The sequence below is a fragment of the Myotis nattereri genome (assembly GCF_964212035.1).
Source record: "Myotis nattereri genome assembly, chromosome: 2".
NCBI classification, from domain to species: domain Eukaryota; kingdom Metazoa; phylum Chordata; class Mammalia; order Chiroptera; family Vespertilionidae; genus Myotis; species Myotis nattereri.
The window spans coordinates 200,500,217-200,514,180 of record NC_138076.1 but is presented as its reverse complement, the minus strand read 5'-3'; the positions used below and the strand labels follow the sequence as shown (position 1 = coordinate 200,514,180).

At 41.5% G+C, this 13,964-nt stretch overlaps 1 protein-coding gene across 1 annotated transcript in view; it reads right to left on the bottom strand.

The window, feature by feature from the left end:
- ANO4 (anoctamin 4) overlaps positions 1-13,964 on the bottom strand; it is a 249,092-nt gene that overhangs the window by 51,171 nt on the left and 183,957 nt on the right. Inside the window, exons 10-13 of the mRNA XM_081083106.1 lie at positions 11,351-11,457; positions 7,047-7,102; positions 4,418-4,539; positions 622-756 (exon numbers count right to left, since the gene is read on the bottom strand). Of these exons, the coding sequence (XP_080939232.1) occupies positions 622-756; positions 4,418-4,539; positions 7,047-7,102; positions 11,351-11,457 (420 nt within the window). The remainder of the gene's footprint in view (positions 1-621; positions 757-4,417; positions 4,540-7,046; positions 7,103-11,350; positions 11,458-13,964) is intronic.

Sequence of the window (13,964 nt, the reverse complement as noted above, 5' to 3'; positions counted from 1 at the left end):
ACCTGTCACCCCTTAGTATACAGGACGATGCTCCAACCAACTGAGCCACACAGGTCAGGGTCAATCACTTTTATTCTTGCAATCACTTCTAAAAGGCACATGTATTATTTAAGAGTATTTCCCAGCCTTTCAATAAGATCTCCATGAATACTTTAAACTCTGTTTTGGTGAGAGAGCCAAGATAATCACCAACACGGAATCATTTGGAAGGCCCCAGCATGTGGGTGAGATGGCTTTCTAGTTTAGGTTTAACAGGGCCTTGTAAAAACACAGAATCCATACAAAATTACTGTTAACCCACCATTCTGCAGGGTTAGCAGAAAGAAAAAAAGTGAAAAAGCCAGAAAAAGTCCATTTCAGCCAGTGAATGAAAGTGACTTGTTCTGTGGACAAATCATGGCATATATGTCCAGAAATGCAAACTTTGCTTCCTTGCTAGCTGAGGACCACAGCAGCAAGGGCAATGGGTGGTGAGACTTCATAAATGGAGCCTTTTGCATTTTTCCAGAAGAGATTAAGAAGGAAGTCAGAAGAAAAACCTAAGAGGGCCCATGGTTTGGGCCCAAAGCACAAACAGCATCTTTAAATAGAAGCAAAGGCAGGCTCCCCCACGCTCCGTACCTGACTTGGCAGTGATCCAGGGTAATGACTCCATACAAAAAGACAAACAGTCCAATGAAGGCAGCTGGGAAGAGCATGCCGGTGTACCAGCCCAACCAGGCAAAATACAGCCCAATCTTCTCTCCAAAGTACCGCCTGTTTAAGACACAACAGCCTTACAGGTTATATCTTAGGGTTAGGCATTAGAACACTTTGCTCAGTCTTGCACTTTGTGGTTGCCTTGCAGATAAACATGTAGACCAGGTAAGCCAAGGGAATGGAACATTTGATCCCATCTAGGCTCTGGGCTTAAATTTCTCCCCCTCCTACTAAATATCAGAAAGAGAATGCACCCTTTTATAAAAGAACATACACAACTTGCTCTGAGACAACATTCAGGAAGCTATAACACTTATTAATACAAAGGCAGAATTTGAAGAGTCGTTGCCCACGCCTCATTTTTTTTTGCCATTTCTGGGTTTGTGCTTATGTGTAATGTATGTATTATCATTATAAATTTCTTTAAAAAATAGTAAATCAACTTATTGTGAAAAACTTTAAACATTTCTTTCAATATTTTGTAGCTTTATCAGACATTGAAAATGCTAGAATCATAAGATATTGGACAGAAAAGAAAACTCTCATTACTGAGATTAAACATGAGTAGACACTTAGAGCAACCTTCCCTTTTAAGTGGTGACTTTCACAGGCTTCAATATCTACCTATATAAATATTTTTGAGGCTAACCAGCCTGCTTTAGTGCCCTGTGATCTATGAAGTTTGAAAATGTCCAGGATATTTCTTGGTTTTTATTTCTTAAACTAGAGGCCTGGTGCACAAAATTTGTGCATATGGGGTGGCGTCCCTCAGCCTGGTCTGCACCCTCTCCAATCTAGGACCCCTCAGGGGATGTCCAACTGCCGGTTTAGGCCTGATCCCAGGCAGTCAGACATCCCTCTCACAATCCGGGACTGCTGGCTCCTAACTGCTCTCCCCTGCTGGCCTGATTGCCCCTAACTGCCTCTGCCTTGGCTCCTGCCACTGTGACTTTGTCCGGAAGGATGTCTGGAAGACATCCAGTCTAATTAGCATATTACCCTTTTATTAGTATAGATATCAATAATATGATCAACTTGTATTAGAATACAAACCAAATTGTGCTTTCTGTGCCTCTCAACTGCTATATTTCATGACTTTGAAGGTAATTATTTCTTAGCCCAACATAAGAATATTCTAATTAGTTTTTTATTTTCATTCTAAACAAGTGTTGTTGACCATCTGTTTTTAAGTTCTGACTGCTGCTTTCCTTTTAGAATGTCCAATGGCTCCTAAGAGCATGGGATTATTTATTTATTTCACCTTCCACAGTGTCCCAATAGAAACTTTCCACTCCCAGAAGGCTTTTCCAACATGCCTTTATATGCACATATATTTATTTATTCATTCAACAAATACAAAATACCCACTATGTACCAAATACTGTGCTAGGAGCTGAGAAGATTTTGGTGAGAAAAATAAGCTTGGTCCTTGCTCCTATGAAGCTTTCAAGGCAATAAAGAAGACACACGTAGACCAATTACAGAAATAAGTTTATAATTACAAAACTGGGAAAACAGCTAAAAGGGAGAGGAATACAATTCTATCAGCATCTATAACAAGGCCATATGACCACCCCAGTCAAGGAAGACTTCTTTGAGAGGGTGACTATTGTGCTGATGAGTGAAAATAAGCTAGGTGAGGTGAGTGATCAGATAGGAAACAGTATGTACAAAGGTCCTGTGGTAGAAGGGACAAAGTAAAATAAGGGTGGTGTGACTGGGACACTGAGAACAAGAGGTGGGCATGGGGTAAGCGGGGTCTGGGCCTCCGTGGGTCTTGGAGACCATGCTAACTGCATTGATCTTTGTCCTGAGAGAAATGGAAATGCATGAGAGAGTTTTAACAATCAAGGACATGATTAGATTCACATTCCAAAAAGATCACTCTGTCTGCAGGGAAAAGAATGGATTGGAAGGGGTCAGTGTGGGAAAAGGGAGACCAAGTAGGGGACAACAGCCATAGTCTAGGTTACAGGGAAAGGAAGAAGCATGGCGGAGGAGGGGCTGGGTGTGGTCAGATTCGAGAGATATGGAGGAAGCAAAATCTATGGGACAAGAACTATTTTAGAGACAAGAGCCCCTAGATCAGTGGTTCTCAACCTGTGGGTCGCGACCATCGGAAAACACATACAGCATATCAGATATTTACATTATGATTCATAACAGTAGCAAAATTACAGTTATGAAGTAGCAACGAAAATAATTTTATGGTTGGGGGGTCACCACAACATGAGGAACTGTATTAAAGGGTTGCGGCATTAGGAAGGTTGAGAACCACTGCTAGATGCTCCACAACCTCACTCTACTCAAGTCTTGTACTTTTCATCTCCCTTCGCATTGGCCAACACCAGTCCCACTGCTCGGCCAGGGCTCAGCTCTTCAGAGCCTTCCTCAGAGGCACATCCTTTCCATTTTTCTGAGTTATTGTAAAACTTACCACCTCCATCAGACATTTTGCCTAACTGTGCATAGTCTTGTATTGTTCTATAGTTGTCTCAAGTATGCCGGCCCTGTTTCCCTGAAGGAAACTGAGAATTTCTCAGCCAGAGACTGGCTTCTGTGTGTCTTTGCCAGTAGTACTTATCATGGTACTAGAAACACAGTGGGCAGTTAATTAATACTCATCGACAAACTGCAAAGTCTTAATCAAAACACTGTCATGGACAAGATATGTTTTGCCTACAGCAACTTTCTATAACTTTTAATCAATAAAATCCTGTAATATGAAACTGTGGCTGGGAAGAGAATTTGCTTTTATGTTTTTCCCCCACTGTTTTATCATGTATTGAAACTGGTCAATGGAAAATGATCTCATCTCAGAAAATATTTTCCACTCACACAAATCATCTGGATCATTTATTTTACCAACACAAAGAGTGGCACACAATTCATCAATGTCCTTGAGTCAGCAGGAATAAACACTTGGCAGGAAGAATGACTTCGGGGGGCGGGGGGGCAGTGAAACAGAAAGCGAATTGTCTTATTATTTCATTTTCCTCTGGGCTCATTTTTTGAGGGCCCCCATAAAAGTAAAACAAATCCAGCTAGTCGAGGAAATGAGACATGACTTCCTCTTTAATAAGAAATCCACAAGGTGGGGATTGTAGCTACCCAGGCTTAATAACCAGTTTCTAAATAAATAATGAGATGTCAGAGCTGAACACTCCCATGGCAGAAAGTTGGGCAAATAGTAAAAAAGTACATTCTCACTGCACAATTATCATTAATTGTTAAAAACCTGATATACTCTTTTGACCTGCAGTATTAAAACCATCTTTAGAGGTTATTAGTTTCAAACGAAAATTAAAATAAACCTGAATTTTATTAGTAATGGCACCACCATGTATTCCTTACCTCATAGTAACTAATATTCCATTTGTCACACAGTATATATAAATAGTGTCACTTCTCTACAAATTGTTACTGATAATTTGTCAATGAGTCACATGGGTGACCTGCTCCCTATGGAGTCATGTGGGAGACCTGGCTGATCTCACAGGCTCTTTCCTGAGGCCTTTTTGGAGGAAACACCATCCTCATCAGAGGGAGGTCTGGTTTACCAAGAACGACCCATGGCCTCTGAATGTTGCCTTCCTAGGAAGAAGCCAGATTAGAGCGAGAGCTGTGCACTCCAGACTGTTTTTTTTCTCACCCCAGCAGACAGTCTGCCCTAGTCATTTTGTGCAAGTTTTATATGTACAGCTGGTTAAAAACTCACCTTACAAGATCCAAAGGCTGGTATTTGTACCACACGCCCCAGGAGGCCCAGCACTCATAGAGCAGGTGTCGGTGGTTTTCCGCTCCGTGGGTTCGAATGGAATTTTTACTTCTGTAACCTCCCTGAGAGGGAAACACCACTTCCCGTGAGCAGATGCCCACAGGAGCCACGAGGAAAGTTAACAGGAATACTAGTCTCTTACAGCAGAAGTAGCAACAGAGATGATGCGAGAGAAAAAAAAAAGGATCCATACTATTGAAGGGAAAGAAGTGTGATGAGTTACTCTGGACATTATCTTGTTGATGATCCTGTGTAGTAAGAAGCACGTGTTCTCTAGAATCATGCAGGTTTGAGCTGGGTTCAGATTCAGTTCTGCTTTCTTAGCGAGGAAACCTTAAACCAGGGCTCCTCAAAACAGGGGGCCAGTTCACTGTCCCTCAGACCGTTGGAGGGCCGGACTATAGTTTTAAAAAAAACTATGAACAAATTCCTATGCACACTGCACATATCTTATTTTGAAGTAAAAAAACAAAATGGGAACAAATACAATATTTGTATTTGCATGTGGCCCGCGGGCTGTAGTTGGAGGACCCCTGCCTTAAACTGTCTGAGCCTTGGATTCCTAGTTCATAATGGAACTAATAATAATATCTGTCTCATTAGGTTTCTTCTGTGACTTAAGTGAATAAGGTGTCTTGCTTCCTGATAAGGAGGCCAATCCCAAGACCTAGTAGTTCTCGTTCCCACCTTTGTCAAGAGTGCTTGTAAACAGCCACAGCTGTAACCTGTCACCTGGCCTTATCTCTGAGAGAACGCAGGAATGTAAACGCTGGACATCACCTCAAAAATCAAAAAAATTCAAAATGAATTTGACCTTCACGTTGAAGAAATGAGGAGACCAAGGGCCAGAGAGGTGGGGTTTTCCGAGTTCAGGTAATGGCAACACTAGATTCATAAACAGAAAAGGAACTCCCTGGAGGGGACGTAATTATTGGGAAGTCCTCTGAACCTGAGAAGTCCTTTTTTAGTAGAAAGTAAATAGCGCTGAGACACAAGAAACGGGTTCTAGTCTCAGCTCAACTACCAGCTCCCGGTGTGACTAGAAGTGAGCTAATCTTTCTCTAGACCTCCAAATTCCTTTCGATTTTTAACATGAAACAAGGGCACCAATATCTCCCCTTCCTGTCCCTGAAGGTTGTTATGAGGTTAAGTAATGTAATCAAGGTCAACTCAGAGTAAAAAGTCAAAGGAGGAATTATATTATTGCAGCTGCTGTTAATAATTTGGATGTTCTTTTAGGGCTTTACCAAGATAGGAAAACCACAGAGATGGCCCTGAGTTACTCGGTGAGGTTTCATAGCTGTTTCTCCTTAGACACTCTCATGCCTGCCACCCACTCACCTGCACAGATACATCTGCCCACCTACCATTGCTCAGACACTGCCCTTACTAGGGGCAAGGGCCGGGCAGTGGGAGGGCACAGGACTTACTGAAACTATTTCTTGGCAACTAATAACTCCAGGAAGCCACAAGATGTTTTGGTGGGAAATGTGTCTTTGGAGCCCAGAGGCACCTATGTGTGGCTCCAGAAAACCTTCGTGTCAACGTGTTTGCTTCTGTGATACTAAAGGATCATTCCAAAAGTGTTTCATGGCAGACTGCAACCGGGGTCTCAGGCCAGAGCTGCTAGTTTTGTTAATGAACCAGGTTTTAAAAATTCTAAGTCACTTTTTATATCCTCCTGGTGCTGAAATCGAGGGAAGAAACACTGTTAGCCAAATGTAAAGACTTGCCATTTGGGGACAGTTGGAACTGTCCTCTAAACTGTTTCTTGGCAAACTGTTAACACTGTTCCCAAAATCATTGTTTCCCCCTGGTGTTTGTGATGTTCTAGAGGACATGCACCATGATATTTATCTTTGTATTTTCTCTGTCATACAGTGACCAGTATGGCGTAGGGGCACAAAACTATGAGCAAGACAATTATCTCTCATCAATAATGAAAACTACACGTGTAAAGAGAATTCTGGGTGAAATAACTCAAAAGCTAATGGAGAAATTGAGTTAAGGGTAACCACAGTTACATTTACAAAGGTCCTAATATATGACAAAGAGTGTATAGTAAATGAGAAAATAAAAAAGTAAAAAAGAATTGTGCGTTTTAAAAAATCAGAATGCATATATCTTAAAAGAGCAATGATAAGTACAATACCATTAATTTCCATTTCTCACCCTTTGGTTACCAGAGACTTTGCAAGATGGCTTCCTCCCACTCTAAAGAATAACTATACATTTCTTTGTTGCAAAGACTATGTATTTCAGGAACATCTCCCCCCTGGGTCTGGTGAAATTTTCAATGCCTCTTTAATTTTATGACTTGGAGTCCCTCAGCAATTCCTCTGAACTCACGCTGAGTGGCTGCTGTTTCAAGTATTCTTACAATTACATTAAAAGACACACAGAAATAAACCAAACTACGCTGGGTCACAAGGCAAGGAGGCCTAATTATCTACGGAACAAATTAAATTCACGCTGAACAAATGTCACATCAACAAACTCAATTAATGACTGTTCCCAGAAGCTGACTGCAAAACAAGAAACTGACAGAAGGAGAAGGGGCAGGACATACCTCGTGCAGAGGGAACGCAGCTTCATAGGAGCCATTGGTCAGCAAGCGATTCAGACCTAAACAACACAAAGTCCAATCCCCATTAGTACAGAGTTCCAACTCTCACCATGTTCAAGACTAATGTAAGGGGGGCACTTTTTGACGAAAGCCATCTAGGTTTTCAAAAGGGATGGGAACCCCCTTGGAAACACCAACAGTTTAGAGACAGAGTTGCTAGGAAACTGGAATCAAGAGCTGGGAATTTTCAAACAGAAAACAACGAAGCTAGTACAGTGCCTGGCATAGGGACAAATGCTCTAAGAGAAGGGGACAGATTTATCATATTGAAACATGATGCTCCCTCAGGAGCGCTTCTGTTTTTACCCAGAAGCTTCAAATACGGACAAATCTAACTCTCCTGCACTGGACGAGTGTTGTGACTTTGGAAAAATCCTCTTGTCCTCAGACCTCCATGTTCTCATCCATAAAATGGGGGAGAGGTGTCAAACATGTGGATATATATATATTTAAATATTTGTTTTTTATTGATCTCAGAGAGGAAGGGAGAGGGAGAAAGAGATAGAAACATCAATGATGAGAGAATCACTGATTGGTTGCCTCCTGCACGCCCCCACACTGGGAATCAAGCTGCAACCCGGGCATGTGCTCTGACTGGGAATTGAACCGTGACCTCCTGGTTCATAGATTGACGTTCAACCACTGAGCCATGCTGGCCAGGCTGGGTATAACTTTTAAAACAGCTTTATTGAAGTAACTGACACATACTAAATGGCCTATGTTTAAAACATGCAGTCGGAGGAGTTTTGACTTGTCTACACCCAGGAAATTATCAGCACAATCAAGAGAATAAACATGTCCATCACCCGCAAAGCTTTATCATGCCACTTTGCAATCTCCCACCCTCCCTGCGCCATCTCCAAGGCAAACATTCGTCTGCTTTCTGTCACTATCAATCAGTTTGCATTTTCTAAAGTTTTACATGAATTGAATCATACAGTACTTCTTTCACCCAGTACAACTACTATTTTTTAAAATATGTTTTATTAAGTTATTGATTTGTTTCTTTTATTTATGAAACCAGAGGTAACAATGAAACATCAGGTTAACAGAGCCTTTGCAGTTTTACTTCATGTTTTTTAGCATAATGCCTGATCCAGAGTTAACAATTCACTCTGTAATTGGTTATTTCTAATTTCCAGTTCAACATTACTCATTTTCAAAGCTCTGGGTGTTCTTGAATAGAACTCTCCACTTTTCATGAAATGAGAAAACTAGCAAGAAAATTTCTTACTAGTGGTAATATTAAACTTCCTGTGTTCCTTCAGAACATTAAAAAAAAAAACAAAAAAAAAACACCCAACACTTTCTCTGCCCTTCGTTTGTCTTCATCTTGACTAGTTGTAAAAACAGCTCAGTTTTGAGATGAAAAATTAAGCACAATAATTGCTGTAGGGCCTCCTTATACACAGTTTTTGAGTGTATAAAGATGCTATGGTTAGACATTAATCATGTTAAAAGATTTTTCAATTCAGTTTAACAGCACTTCTACAAGATGCCAGGTCCTGAGCTAGGCAAGGATACAAAGATAAACAAGGCAACGCTTTTACAATTAAGGAGCCTATTATCTAGACGAGCAGTTTTCGGATGAAGATTCTCAGCACACTAGTGTGTCACAGTGAGTGATGAGGTGTGCCTCAGATTATAATACCAATATTAGTAGAGGCATGATTTTAAAAATTATTTTGCACTTTATAAAGTAATTCAGAATAGCTACTGCCAAAACCATTTCACTTGTTTTCAAGAAACAATATTCACTGGGGAAAAAAGTATGATAAAAATTAAGGATAGCATATCCTAAGTTTGTTTTAAAAATCACATGGACAAATAGGGGGTAAATATAAAGAAGCAATTAATGCAATATTGACATTATTTAGCACACCAAAATGTTAATAGTGGTTCTCGTTAGGTGGTTAAATTTTCATGTCACTGAAAAGAAATAATTCAAGGTAATTAAGAGTTGTAAATGATTAATTATCAAATAAACACACAAAAACAACTGCCATGTGAATTCAGAGGAGGGACAACTCCTTCAAGCTAGGATGGTCCCAGAGCACTTTATGCAGAGGATGCGTGCGTCTCAAGGATGGATGACCCTGCAGAGAATATGAGGATGCACTAACCCACTACACTACTGAGGTTCAGACACACCTAAGTCAGGTTCAGTGTCACCATTCCTACCCACACTGACTCACTGAAAACACTACTCCAGTGATACTCAGATCTGGACTAAGTAACTGTCTATCTCTCCCTATTACATTTTGATGTATGCAGCTTGGGATCAAAGTAATTTTTGGCAGCTTCAATGTACTAGTGACTCACACTGAGCTGCATTTAGCTGAGCCTCTCCAGTCTGTTGCTTCCCCGATGTTGAGCAACATTTCTCCCACAGCACCAGGGCACCTGCTTTGCTGACTGTGAGTGTAAGACTTTACATTTACAAACTCTCAAATGTCATCATGTTGGATTTGGCTGAGATGCCCAGATCCCTGCGCCCAGTTAGGCTCTTGACTCCAATGGCTAACATACTAAAGGCCTCCTTCCAGTCTCCACTCCCCCTGAAAGCTTGATGGGCAGGCTGGTTAGGCTAAGTGCCAGTTATCAATTTATCGCCCCCTTTCACTCTAAACCAGCGGTTCTCAACCTGTGGGTCGCGACCCTTTTGGCAGTCGAACGACCCTTTCACAGGGGTCGCCTAAGACCATCCTGCATATCAGATATTTACATTACGATTCATAACAGTAGCAACATGACAGTTATGAAGTAGCAATGAAAATAATTTTATGGTTGGGTCCCAACATGAGGAACTGTATTTAAAGGGCCAGAAGGTTGAGAACCACTGCTCTAAACATATTTAATTGCCGGCTTTGCAATAATGGAGCTGGACCTTGTAAATATTTCTCCTTTGCCCAATGGCACGATGTGGAACGTTGTTAGCAGAAGGCCCTGGAGGGACACTAGAGGAGGGAGGAGTTTGTCTCCTTGGTACCAGTGTGCTCCTCTCAGCAGGCTTCTTCAACACATGGTTTCCATGGCACCCAGCTGCTGCAGTGCACGGTGGCCAGCAGTACAGGGCACCTCCCCAAGGGCAGGAGTCCCCTGAACAGCCTCACAGAGTAGTGCTGCTGATGCAACACTTCCAACGACTGGCTTCCCCAGAACCCTCCAGGCAGCTTCTTCCTGTACAGGAGGGGCAGATTCCCAGAGTTCTGTTGGCCTGGAGCCCCCAGACAACTGCCCTGCTGCCCAGTGAACCACAGCTGCACCCCATCCTACAGGGTATGGATCTCAGCTCTGTTGGGGGGAGTCTTTTAGGGTGGTGGCTGCTCCTAACACCTGTTATTCCTCTTTACAGTTCTTACTCTTTACTGGTCAATCCTCCATTCCTCCAATCCTGACACAGCTGATTTTTTATATTAAACTTTCCCTCCTCAAATTATGTGGGATTTTTGTCTCCTGATTAGACCCTGACTGAGATAGCTCATTATTATTCAAACCACTGATAAAAATCTGTTGGGACAGAGATAAGGATAAAGCCACCCAAATCTTCCTGATAATGTAATAATCTGTTTAATGAGGCAGGAAATTTGGTAATATAATATGGAAAAGTTCTTGTAATAATGTACAAAGTATAAGTTGTGGGAGCTATTTAATGGGGGAGGTGATTATCTGGAGAATTTACTGATGTGGGAAAGCTCATCTCTGCACTTGCATTTTCCTCTGTCTGCAATGCCTCCCCTCCCCCACTCCATCTGCCCACACCTGTCACATCTTCGTTCAAAGTTCAGCTTCTTGGTGAAGCTTTCCCTGACCACTCCATCTCAGCTTGAACTCACCCCCACCCCTTCCTATTCTATTTCTGAATCATTATCCATGTCAATTTTTTCATGTTACTTAGTTATTGTCTGCTTTTAACTTCTTAAACAGAAGCTTCAGGAGAGAATTGTGCTCATCTCCCCAATATCTGGTCCAGTGCCTGACACATAATGGGCATTCCATAAATATTTGTTCAATTGAGAGGACTTCTTCATGATCTTAGATAAATGAGATAACAAGCTAATGAACAAAGAGATTTAAGGATGCTATTAAGATGTTACACTTGTGAGTTGCCCATCAAGGGCAAAGTCAGAGGTTTCACAAATGATGAGCATTTCTGGAATGGATATTAACTTCATAAAGCCACAGGAAAAAATGTGCAATCCCCCCAAAATCAAATACAGTTTTTTTATACTAATACACTAACTTACCAATTTTGTTTTTTCCTTCTTCATACTTTATTCTTTGTAAAATATGGTGTACGATTCTACTTCTCGTGGCGTTGTTGAAGAAAGTGTCTTTGTTGTGTATGATGAAGCTGCACACACATAGTGAAAACACAAGGTGAGGATTCATTGGAGGTGAGGGATCTAATCTTTGATACCATTTGGTGTTGCTCAGACATGGTATCTTCAATCACTCATAGAGAAGGTATGTCTAGAACAGCATCAGAGAGCCCAGAGGTCACACCAGGGGCAGGAGGCTCACAAATCTCAGTAGTTTTGGTTCTCAGTCTCCTAAGCATTAACATCATGATGCCAGGAAGGAGCTAGAGCTAAACAAAATTAAGAAACCTAACAATAAACTAATAGCAAGTCTAGGCCTCATGTCTTGTTTGTTTGTTTGTTTTTCTTCTCAGTATGGTCATTAGATAAATTAAACTAAAAATGTATACTATTCTTAACTCCCCTTCTTTTTACCCCCATACTGATTTTTCAGGAAATTTGTTATCTGAAACTGGCGTGAGTGGTGGATACAGGAGTTCAGTAATGAGCTCTGAATCAGGAGTGAGGTGAGTATCTAGAAATCACCTCTGCAGGACCACCCAGCCCCCAAACTTTCCCACAGGGCTATACACACCCCACGACCTTGGTTTTTTCTTTTTTTTTCAGTAGGTGTTCCTATGCTACTGAGAGGTTCCTACGCTCAAGTGATAAATGAGCTTCCAGAACTATGTAATCCAGCATGAAACAGCCTTGTCTTCAATCACTCATAGAGAGGGCATGTCTAGACACATGAACTGATTCTTTAGAGAGGTATTTTCCTCTCAGGAATGGGTTGATAGAAAACTAGAGCTACTATAAGTATAATTGTTTCATACATTGTAAAGGACTCAACAAATTTTTATTGGTACTTTATATGAGTTGGACATCACACAAGACATATCAATGTTGGTGGCGATTGCTCTCAAAATCCAGGTCAGAAGACACCTCTCCAGCAAGTCTTCCCACTCCTCCAATTGCACTCCTGCCCCCAAAAGAATTCATTACTCTCTCCGCTGAGCTTTTTCTTATCTTGAAACGCATGAATTTATTGATCATGCTATACTGTCACTTATTTGTTTTCATTCATTTACTTAGCAAATGTTTTCTGAGGACAGTCTGTAAGGAACTGATTATACAATGCTAAATAAAGCAGATGCTTATAAGCCAGTGTGGAAGACAAACCATAGCAGAAATGAACATGATCGTAGGACAAAGATGGACAGAACCCTCCTCCTTTTGTGTGCCTTTCTGCCCTACAAGACCATGAGCTCATTCAGGACAAAAGGCCGAATCATCATAATTTCTGTGGCTCCAGAATCTAGTGAGTGCCTGGTACACAGTACGGGTGGAGATTTTTGAATAGCAGTAAATGAGGGTCATGGGGATTTATGTTGGAAAAAAAGGCTATTAAATGCTTTTCTTCAAGAAGATGGATTCTCAAGAGCTGTTCAAATGATGGGAGGACGAGATAAAACTGGCCTGGGTGGTCAGGCATGGGGTCTGGTTTGAGAATGGGATTGGGAATGTCAGTTTGGGAAAACATATAAAGGAGAGAAAGGCCAGAGACTATGAAGACAAAATGTATAAAAACAAAATATGAAGACACATTTCCTCTCACTTTTACTGCTCTTGGATTCTGTTACAGAATGCTGTTCTCAGAAAAAGGTAATGTGACTTGATGGATGAGAGATAAATGCTACGTGGGTGAAAGTCACAGCATTTATCTGATATTGTCTTTAGGGCTTTGCGAAAACATTTTGAGGCATTAAAGAAGAAGAGGGGAAAACCAAGAGTTACCTTGAATGTGGTTAGCTTTATTTTATCCTCCTCTGTTTATCCACCTTATTTGAGGCAGACCATTACATTTTAACACCAAATAAAAACGTCATAAAGAAATAGACGACAAATAAAAAAGCCCATTGGGACTCACAATTTCAGGGGATGACGGAAAGCTGATAAGCACGGCCATGCCTGACAAGATTCTGGGCTAAAAGCCCTCGTCCCTCCTCCATTGCCTGGATTCCTGCTTCCTTCTCCTTTTTAGCACATGACATGTTGTGAGCTCAGGTAATAGTTCTCTAACATAAGCACTACAGACAAGCTTCAAAAGTGCGTCTTCCTCTTCTTTACACATACGTTGTACCTGGAGCCTGGAGATTCTATAGTGGGAGCAAACTTATAGAGCCTGGGCCAGCCACTGTTCTAAGCATTCTGGATGTTAACTCATTCAATCCTTATGATAAGCCAGGAGTTAAGTCCTTTATAGCCTCACCTTACAGGTGAAGAAGGAGAGAGGTTAAGTGATGTGACCCAAGTCAGTCAACTAATAAGAGGCAGAGGCAGGATTTGAACTCGGGCAGTCTCACCTGCCTCCCTGGAGACTGGCTCTCCTTGGGATCAGCTCGAGAGTTGCTCTGCTTGGAATGCTTTCCTTGCTTCTCATCATCCTTTGAGCCTGACCTCAGGGCACATCCCCCTCCACGGGTGTGCCTGACTCCTCCACCCTCACCTCTAAAAAGTGATGCGGGCTATAAAATGTAGGAAGGAGAAAACCTTTCAT